This window comes from Eriocheir sinensis, chromosome 61 (assembly GCF_024679095.1).
Source record: "Eriocheir sinensis breed Jianghai 21 chromosome 61, ASM2467909v1, whole genome shotgun sequence".
Taxonomy (NCBI): Eukaryota; Metazoa; Arthropoda; class Malacostraca; order Decapoda; family Varunidae; genus Eriocheir; species Eriocheir sinensis.
The window spans coordinates 6,062,042-6,072,636 of NC_066569.1; the positions used below are offsets into that span (position 1 = coordinate 6,062,042).

General features: G+C 48.0%; 2 protein-coding genes across 7 annotated transcripts in view; both read right to left on the minus strand.

Moving 5' to 3' along the window:
* LOC126986248 (obscurin-like) overlaps positions 1 to 10,595 on the minus strand; it is a 269,280-nt gene that overhangs the window by 213,250 nt on the left and 45,435 nt on the right. The window lies entirely within an intron of this gene.
* LOC126986249 (uncharacterized) overlaps positions 637 to 10,595 on the minus strand; it is a 22,300-nt gene continuing 12,341 nt past the window's right edge. Inside the window, exon 2 of the mRNA XM_050842226.1 lies at positions 637 to 3,907. Coding sequence (XP_050698183.1) covers positions 1,814 to 3,907 — 2,094 coding nt within the window. The 3' untranslated portion in view covers positions 637 to 1,813. The remainder of the gene's footprint in view (positions 3,908 to 10,595) is intronic.

Below are 10,595 nucleotides of genomic sequence, written 5' to 3' on the forward strand. Positions count from 1 at the left end.
TATTTTTGTCTTAATTTTCCTTCAGTTCCCGTTTTCATTTCTTCCCGTTTTCTGTTTTTACGCCTATTTATTATTTTACTTCATTTTCCTTCAGTTCCCGTTTTCACTTTTTCCCGTTTTCTGTTTTTATGCCCATTTTTTTCTTTTTTTCTTAATTTTCCTTCAGTTCCCGTTTTCACTTTTTCCCGTTTTCTGTTTTTATGCCCATTTTTTTCTTTTTTTCTTAATTTTCCTTCAGTTCCCGTTTTCAATTTTTCCCGTTTTCTGTTTTTAAGCCCATTTTCTTCTACTCACTTCATTTTCCTTCAGTTCCCGTTTTCAGTTCTTCCCGTTTTCTGTATTTATGCCCATTTTCTTCTTTTTGCTTCATTTTCCTTGAGGTTCCGTTCTCTCTTTTTCCCGTTTTTCTGTTTTATACCCATTTTCTTCTATTTACTTTATTTTCCTTCAGTTTCCGTTTTCTCTTTTGTTCCCGTTTTCTATTTTTATGCCTAATTTTTCTTTGTACTCCATTTTCCTCGAGGTTCCGTTTTCTTTTCTTCCCGTTTTCAGTTTTTATGCCTTTTAACCCTCTATTTTCCTTGAGTTCCCGTTTTCACTTCTTCCCGTTTTCTGTGGTAATGAGACAACCCGCACTCCAGGTTCATTCATTTTAATTAATAATGTACAAACAAGACCACCTGTGTACGTCTGGCAGGTGTACATACATCCCCAAACACACACACACACACACACTTACAGACATACAGGACGGACATTTAAACCTCATTAAGGGCATCATCTTGCTTTAAATCGGCCAGTATTGTTTTTATTGTTTTATTTTGCTTTAATTTGTTTTAGTTAACTATTTACTCTTTATTTATTCGTGTTTTTTACCTGTACAGAAATGGCTGGATGACCATTTTTATTTATTTATTTATTTATTTTATTATTTATTTATACGTATGTTTAGTTTGGGGTAGAAAAAGGTTATTGGCAGACGTCCAGGGTCGTGATTGGCGGGTGTGAGGAGCCAGAGTGAGGACGTGGACGCCCGTGATTGGCCCTTTAAAGCAGAGGTGGCACGCCCTTGCCTTGTCAGTTCTCCTCGTGTGATATGTTAACACTTATCTATGGGGCGACGGAGGGACAGGGGTAAATAAAGCTATGTGAGGTTGTAATGTCGAAAATAACATCAAAACGAAGGATGCCGTGACCCTTAGTGGACTGATCGGCCTCGCTGCTGACGTCACCGCCGCCTCAGCCAATGTGAGCAGGGTTCAGATGTGACGTCATGGGCGCGTGGGCCAATCAGCGCCAGGGTGACACGCGCACCAAAATATCGCTCTAAATCGAGTGTCTTTCCAAGTGTTCTCAGCGTGGGCGACTCAAGCGTTAGGAGAGTGTTGGGGAAGGCGGAAATGAAGGGACGAGTGACAGGGAAACAAAATAATAAACATGAGAGCAGCAGCAGCAGCAGCAGGAGATAGTGGTGGTGGTGGTGGGGGCGGCAGCGGCCTGGAGGAGTGGCTGCTGCACGCTGTCACGGATTACTGAGTCTGTACAGCCCGGCCTGGCGCCCCTCGCGGCCCACGTGTTGCCGCCGCGGCCCCGACACTGTCATTACAGGGACGACGACGCGTTCTCCTTGGAACTTCATGTTCATCATCATCAGTTGTCATGTCCGGCACTGTCGTGAGTCGTGAGTCACGGCACGACTCGCCTTGAGTCACTCGCGGCGATGACTCCACGGCGGGCACGGGGGCGGCAGCAAGGTGGCGCGTGGCGTGGCATGGTGCGGCGGTGGCGGCGACATGGCGGCAGCCTGACACGCCTACGACTCCTCGGACGACCCCTCGCCGGCGTCACCGTTGGTGTCGTCGCCCAAGTCGAGGTCGTCGTCATCGTCGTCGCCCAGTATGCGGTTGACAGCGGGGCAGGTGGAGCGCGGCGCGGAGCCCCCTAGGTACTGCTTGGCGATGTGCTTGGCGCGCTGCCGGTCGTCGTCCATGGGCGTGACGCTGCGGCGACTGCGTGCGTCATCCCCTAGCCGCGGCGACAGGGTGGCGGACCCCGGCAGGCTCCCCGCGCCCAGGCCTCCGACGGGTGGAGGAGCGCCCAGGCCCGACGTGGCCCCGAGGGGCGGCGTGACCCCGGGCAGGGGGGCGGCTCCGGGCAGCGGATCGACGCCAAGACTGGGGGGCGGCGCGCCCCCGGTCACCCCGAACACTGGCGCCACCTTGGGGCCGTCGTTGCCCAGGTAGCGGCTGGCGAAGCTGCCACCAGCCCCGTACCCGTCCCCGGGGCCGCCCCTGCCGTACCCTCCCCCGTAGCCCCCACCCATTCCGTAGCCCCCGCCATACCCCCCTCCGTACCCTCCCCCGCCGTAGCCCCCGTAGCCTCCACCTCCACCATACCCTCCATAGCCTCCACCATACCCGCCACCGCCACCATACCCCCCTCCGTACCCTCCTCCGTAGCCTCCCATGCCGTAGCCCCCGCCCCTGTACCCGCCCATGCCTCCCCCGTACCCGCCCCTCCCGTAGCCACCATAGCCACCACCGTACCCCCCACCATAGCCACCGCCGCCATAGCCACCTCCACTATAACCACCACCACCATAACCACCGCCACCATAACCACCACTACCATAACCACCGCCACCATAACCACCGCCACCATAACCACCACTACCATAACCACCACCACCATAGCTGCCGCCACCATAGCCACTACCGCCGTACCCGCCGCCACCATATCCGCCACCATAGCCGCCGCCGACCCTGGGGGTGCCGAGGCCACCGAGGCCGAGGCCTGGCGCCGCGCCACCGTCCTTGAGCACACTGGCGGCCCTGCCCTCGGGCTCCTCCGTCCAGTCCCCCGCCTCACGCGCCTTCCGCTCCCGGTACCGCTGCAGCGCCGAGCCGCCTGGCCGGTCGCCCGCCGGGTCGGCGCTGCTCAGCTCGTCCAGCAGCGGCGGCTTGAACTTCCGCCGCTGGATGGGCAGGATGGGCTCGTCGTCGTCCTCGTCGTCCTCGAGGATCTTGGAGACGCGCAATGGCTTGTTGAGGGCGCGGCGCGGGATGGCGTCCAGCTCGCGCTCCAGCTCCTCCAGGCCGTTGATGCCTGAGCTGTCGCGGTCGCGGGCCAGGACGGATCCCTCCCGCGGCAGGGCGGAGCTGCCGTCCCTGAAGGACAGCGGCGTGCTGGAGCGGGACCCGTTGGCGTCCCGGTCCCGCGGGAAGGTGATGGCCAGCGGCTCCTCCCGCGCCTTGCTCTTGCCCTTGCTGCGGGAGGGCGCGCCGTACCCGTCCTTGTCGCCGCGCTCCCCCCGCTTGCTCTTCCTGCTGGAGCGCTTCTCGCTCACGCCGTTGACGTCCTTTCCCTTCTTGCTGCGCCTCGCGTTGGCGGCGCGCGCCCCGGGCCCGAACTCTCTGTGCACCGAGAAGTTGGAGTACTTGTCCAGCAACTTGGCAACGGTGTCCGAGCGGCACAGCGGCGCCGAATCGGCCACGTCGTCGAGCACCACGGGGTTGAAGGGCACCGCGGGGGTGTAGTCGATGCCGCACTCCTCCTTCTCGTCCTTCGTCGGCCGCCGGTAGATGACGTTCGTCGGCTCCAGTTCCCCGTCGTCGGCGAGGCTGTGGCACACGGAGCCGCGGCGTGACGACATGGCGTCGAGGTCGCGGGTGCCTCGGCGCGACAGGCTGGCGGAGGTGGGGTCCACGTCACTCCAGATGGAGCCTGCGCGCGACGACCTGCTGTAGGAGGGCGGGTCGTCGAGGTCACCGTTGGCCGCGTCGGCGAAGGGCAGCTTGGTGGGGCCGGCGGGCGGCAGCAACGATGTGTAGAGCAGCTCCTGGCGGCCCGACGGGCGCTGTCGGCGGCCCGGCAGCGGCAGCAGGTACTGCTCGCCGCTCAGCGTCCTCTGTGAAGGCACAACGTCACGCGCCGCTCACCAGCCAGGCAAGGCAGATAGCAAGGAGGAGGTGGGAGAGGAGGAGCAGGGGGGGCAGGGAACGGGGCAGCTGGGGGCACAGCAGGAGGCGGCACGACACCTCCAACGCGGCCTGGCCCACTGCCCCAGCCACGCCGCGGCCGCGCTGCAAAGACGGCCCATGTACGTGTGTGTGTGTGTGTGTGTGTGTGTGTGTGTGTGTGTGTGTACAAGGCTGCCTGGCTGGCTGGTGGGTGGGTGTCTATGGGTGGTGATGGTGGGTGGCGGGGAGCGTGTGAGTGGGTGGGTGTGTATTTTGGACGGAGTCAGAGAGAGAGAGAGAGAGAGAGAGAGAGATGCACAGACACCAAGACGCGCATATTAACAGACTAGCAGACAACTAACAGACAAACGGACATGTAGTCTAACATGTCTAGCAGTGATAATCTGTAAGCGTGTGCGGATGCATGTATGGCCGTGTGTGCGTCGTACCTCCGTGCACATACACAGACACGTACACACACGCACACGGACCGTCGCAGGGGTCGGCAGAACTAGCAAGCGTGTGGCGAGGACGAGGCAAGGGCGGGGAGGGTCTGATTAGGGCAGGTGAGGTCAGGAACAGGTGTCAACTTTTCCCGTTTGGACGAAAGATAAATAATGTAAAAGTGTAAAAATGGTCAACGGTAAGCTTCGTGAAGTCATCCCTAAAAAGAAAACGTGAGTCGAGTTCCCTGCCTCCGTTTTCTTTAAAAGGGGAGAATTTGGCTCGAAGGTCACTGATCTCTAAATATTGATGACGAAAAAGGGAAATGTTTCAGACATAAAATGAAGTTAAGCTTCCTGAAGTTATCCATAAAAAGAAAACGTGAGTCGAGCTCCCTGCCTCCGTTCTCTATGAAAAGGGAGAATTTTGGTTTGAATGTCACTGATCTCTAAATATTGATGGCGAAATAGGGGAAGTATTGATGACATATAGGGAAGTTTATTCTTTCTCAGTCATCCATTAAAGAAATCGTGAGCGAGTTTCCTTCCCCCGTTTTTTTTTTGATAGGGAATGTTTTCAACGTTGCTGATGAAAAAAGGAGGAAATATTGATGAAATATAAGGAAAAAAAATCTGACCGAGTTCCTTTCAGTCATCCCTTAATTATAGAAAACGAGTCAAGTTTCCCTTCTCCGTTTTCTTTTAAGAGGGAGAATTTAGTCTGAAGGTTGCCGTTCTCTAAATATTGACGATGAAAAACGGGAAATATTGATGACAAGAGAAACAAATCGAAGTTGAGTCCCTTATAGTCACCCCTTATTAAAGAAAACGGGAGTGGAGTTTCCGTCATCCATTTTCTTTGAAGATAGAAAATGTGGTCTGAAGGTTGAGATTTGTTTTAAGGATTACTATTCTGTTTTTCATATTAAAGAGAAAACGGGAAGAAAAGTCTGTTTCCATCAGCCCTCTCTTAATTAAGGAAAACGCGAATCAAGCTCCCTCCCCGTTTTCTTTAGAAGGGAGGGTTGGTGTTTATCGGGGAGACTATTTTATTTTATGGAATGTGTTAGTAAAAGGAATGGGATTGAAAAAGGCGAGAAGGAGAGCTTGAAAATTTATACCGTGAACGAAAACGAGTTGTTGGTTTCCCGTTTTTTGTGGATTTTTCTTACTTTTTTCGGTATGACTTTGATATTTTTTTTTCTTTGCCTTTCAGCAGATAACTAATGTAAAAATTGTGATGGTGATGATGATGATGGTGAGAATAATAATGGAAATAATAATGGTAATATGATTTAAATGCGAACGTCCATCTCTCTCTCTCTCTCTCTCTCTCTCTCTCTCTCTCTCTCTCTCTCTCTCTCTCTCTCTCTCTCTCTCTCTCTCTCTCTCTCTCTCTCTCTCTCTCTCTCTCTCTCTCTCTCTCTCTTCCTCCTCCTCCTCCTGGCTATATTTACTTCCCATTAAAGAGAGGAAACAAGAGAAAAAAAAGGAGGGTGGAGGGGAAGAGAGAGAGAGAGAGAGAGAAGGGAATCAGGCAGAGGAAATGGAATGGACAAAAAGGAAAAGAGGGAAATGGGAGAGAGAGGAAAAGAGGAACAGAAAGAAAGGGAAGAGATGGGATAGAGAAAGTAAAGAAAGGAGTGGAAGAGGAGAGGAAAAGAGAGGACCAGAGAGGAAGAGATGGAAAAAAAGGAAAGGGAGAGAGACGGAAAAGAGGAGCAAGAGGAAGGGGAAGAGATGGGACAAAGAAAGTAAAGGAACGAAGGAAAGAGGAGAGGAAAAGAGTGGACCAGAAATGAGAGGAGGAGATGGAAAAAAAAGGAAAGGGAGAGAGAGGAAAAAGAGGAAAGGGAAGAAATGAGACAGAGAAAGTAAAGGAAGGAATGAAAGAGGAGAGGAAAAGAGAGGAGCAGAAATGAGAGGAAGAGATGGAAAAAAAGGAAAGGGAGAGAGAGGAAAAAGAGGAAAGGGAAGAAATGAGACAGAGAAAGTAAAGGAAGGGATGAAAGAGGAGAGGAAAAGAGAGGAGCAGAAATGAGAGGAAGAGATGGAAAAAAAGGAAAGGGAGAGAGAGGAAAAAGAGGAAAGGGAAGAGATGAGACAGAGAGAGTAAAGGAGGGAATGAAAGAGGAGAGGAAAAGAGAGGACCAAAATGAGAGGAGGAGATGGAAAAAAAAAGGAAAGGGAGAGAGAGGAAAAAGAGGAAAGGGAAGAAATGAGACAGAGAAAGTAAAGGAAGGAATGAAAGAGGAGAGGAAAAGAGAGGAGCAGAAATGAGAGGAAGAGATGGAAAAAAAGGAAAGGGAGAGAGAGGAAAAAGAGGAAAGGGAAGAAATGAGACAGAGAAAATAAAGGAAGGAATGAAAGAGGAGAGGAAAAGAGAGGAACAGAAATGAGAGGAAGAGATGGAAGAAAAGGAAAAAGAGAGAGAGGAAAAAGAGGAGCCGAAGGAAGGGGAAGAGATGAGACAGACAAAGTAAAGGAAGGAGAGGAAAAGAGAGGACCAAAATGAGAGGAAGAGATGGAAAAAAAGGAAAGGGAGGGGGAGGAAAAAGAGGAGTCGGAGGAAGGGGAGATGGGATATAGGAGAAAGCACGTGCCCTGCGCATAACACGACTTGGCACGCACTCTTCTGCGCAGCTCCCGTTATCCAAGTATGTCTGTCATCCCGTTTTCTTCCGATTTGCCTACGTTTTCTATTCGTCTTTAATGGGTAACTTGATTATTTTTTTTCTTATTTCTATTATTGTATTTAACTTTTTCAATTCATTCATATATTTTTTCTTTGCTTGCTATTGGTCATTTGCTTTGCTGTGTGCTGTGTTGTTGTTGTTATTATTTTGTCTTGTACTTTTGTTATTATTATTATTATTATTATTATTATTATTATTATTATTATTATTATTATTCACGTTTTGTTGAAGTATTCCTCAGTAAGAGAGAGAAAGAAAATGGGATGAGTGGAAGAGTTGGCATCCGTCAACATTCTCTCTCTCTCTCTCTCTCTCTCTCTCTCTCTCTCTCTCTCTCTCTCTCTCTCTCTCTCTCTCTCTCTCTCTCTCTCTCTCTGTTTTCTTACTTCTCTCTCTCTCTCTCTCTCTCTCTCTCTCTCTCTCTCTCTCTCTCTCTCTCTCTCTCTCTCTCTCTCTCTCTCTCTCTCTCTCTCTCTCTCTCTCTCTCTCTCTCTCTCTCTCTCTCATAAATTTGGGCATATCTGTGAAAATTAGTGTTGAGAGAGAGAGAGAGTCGTTTTGCCTAATCTTATTTATTTAAGATTTTGTTTCTGTTTGTAAATGCGTTAAAGTTGTCTCGCTTGCCTTTTATAGTGATGAGTCGAGAGAGAGAGAGAGACACACACACACACACACACACACACACACACACACACACACACACACACACACACACACACACAGACTGATACACAGACACTGACACATAGACAGATATACAGACAGACAGACAGACAGACAGACACGCGGGCTTTTTTTTTCATCCGGTCATTGATACATTACTAGTTACTTTCATTTTATTTTTTAGTTTTATTGATATTTTTCCTTTTTCCTTTTTTTTTAAGTTAGAATGTAAGAATGGAGAAAATAATTAACTCTCAGAATTAGGAAGTTGTATGACATAGGAATGGACTCGGTGGCTTTGGTTCAAGGTACACTGAAAACGAATGAAAGAGAGAAGAAACTGGTTAACTCTTGCATAAGGAAGTTGGACGGCTTAGAAACGGATTGGCTGGGTTTTGACTAGTATAGATGCCATTGAAGAAGAATGAAAAGGTGAAGGTGTTGGTTAAATCTTGCATGAGTAAAATGGACGGCTTAGAAATTACAATGCTGGCCTTTGTTTTGTTTGTCGGTGAAAAAAAGAATGAAAGTATAGAGAAACCTGTTTAGTCTTGCAGTATGAAGCTGGACGGCATACTAATAGGCTTGATATGTTTAGTTAAGTGTACCAATGATGCAAAATGAAGGAATGAAGAAACTTTAACTCTTGCACTATAAAGCTGAACGACACAGCGACGGGGCTTGTTGGATCTAATTTAATATACCATAGGAAAGATAAATGAATAGCGTTGAAATTCGTTAACTTGCATTATTAAGTTGGACGTCACAGCGATGGAGCTTGCTGGGTTTAATTTGTTATTCCATTGAAAAATATCGAAATAGAAGATGCTTAACTCTTGCATGATGAAGTTGGACGACACAAATGGGACTTGGATCGAGTTTAGTGTACCAAATTATTTAATGAAAGACCGAAGGAACTGTTTACTCTTGCTCTACGAAGTTAAACGGGATAGCAATTGATTTATAAAGTTAGTACAGTTTTCTTTTTTGAGTGCCACGAAGTCAAGGCAAAGAAAATGGCATACGCTTTCATCCCCTGCTGCTATCATAAGAACATAGGAACATAAGAGCATAAGGAGTCTGCAAGAGGCCGGTTGGTCTAAACAAGGCAGCTCCTGTGAACTTAACCCCACCCAACCTCACTATCCATGAATTCATCTAATCTTGTTCTTAATGTATATATCGTGTTGGCACTCACCACATGACTGCCAGGCTTGTTCCACTCATCCACCACTCTGTTAGTATACCAATTCTTGCCTATGTCTTTGTTGAATCTGAATCTATCGTATTGGCACTCTCTACATGACTGCCAGGCTTGTTCCACTCATCCACCACTCTCTTAGTATACCAATTCTTGACTATGTCTTTGTTGAATCTGAATCTATCGTATTGGCACTCTCTACATGACTGCCAGACCTGTTCCACTCATCCACCACTCTCTTAGTATACCAATTCTTGCCTATGTCTTTGTTGAACCTGAATCTATCGTATTGGCACTCTCTACATGACTGCCAGGCCTGTTCCACTCATCCACCACTCTGTTAGTATACCAATTCTTGCCTATGTCTTTGTTGAACATGAATCTATCGTATTGGCACTCTCTACATGACTGCCAGGCTTGTTCCACTCATCCACCACTCTCTTAGTAAACCAATTCTTTCCAATGAGCCGATTTCACAGTCCAATGCAGTGTCTTCGTAACAGCCCGAACCAAACTATAGAATCCCATACAATCCAAAATGGGGAGGTCTTCGATGCCACACTAAATACACAAGACTTTTCCTGTATAGTTTCATCAAATTTGTGAACTTAAATATAAACACCAGACACTATACATGAAAATTTCGAAGCTTCTGGTATTGGTTTGGGAGCTTACTAACCCATCATGGGGAACTGTGAAACTGGCTCTATGTCTTTGTTGAATCTGAATCTATCCTATTGGCACTCACCACATGACTGCCAGGCTTGTTCCACTCATCCACCACTCTGTTAGTATACCAGTTCTTGCCTGTGTCCTTGTAGAATCTGAATTTATCCAACTTAAACCCATTACTACGCGTCCTTCCCGGCTCTCTTACCAGCAGGAGGTCATTTATATCACCCTTATCGACACTACCCGGAATATAATATTGTTTGGTGGTTGAAATTCACGAAAGATTATGAGTGTTTTTGAACGTTAACGTATCTATGAATTATTTTGTCCTTTTTTGATACAATCTCTGATCTCTTTTCCTTTGATCAGTTTCTGGCAGGAGTATAATTAATAACTTTCCTCGAAGGTTTTTTTTTTAATGAAACTGGTGAATAGGTTTAGAATGTTAGCTAGAATGTTAGTTTAGAATGTTCCCCTTTCTCTTTCTTTTTTTTTACGTTTTTCTTCCTTCCTCTATTTCATTCGTTCGTCCTCTTCCTTCAGTCATGCTTTCATTCATTCATTCATTCATTCTTTCCCTTTCTTTCATTTTCTCTCTCTTTCCCTATTTTCCTTTTCCTTTCTCTATCTTTTTCGTTCTTTCTTCCATTCTTTTCTTTCTTTCTCCTTCTTTTTCTCTTTGTTTCCTTCTTCCTTTCCTCCTTTCTTTCTTTCTACCTTTCTCTCTCTCTCTCTCTCTCTCTCTCTCTCTCTCTCTCTCTCTCTCTCTCTCTCTCTCTCTCTCTCTCTCTCTCTCTCTCTCTCTCTCTCTCTCTCTCTGTGTTTTCTTTGGTACTTCCTGTGACGCGGTTATGAGAGAGAGAGAGGAAATACCTGTGCAGGGATCTTGTACATACCTGGCCAATGACTAATTAATTTTGTCGACCTTTGGCAACCCTTCAGAGAGAGAGAGAGAGAGAGA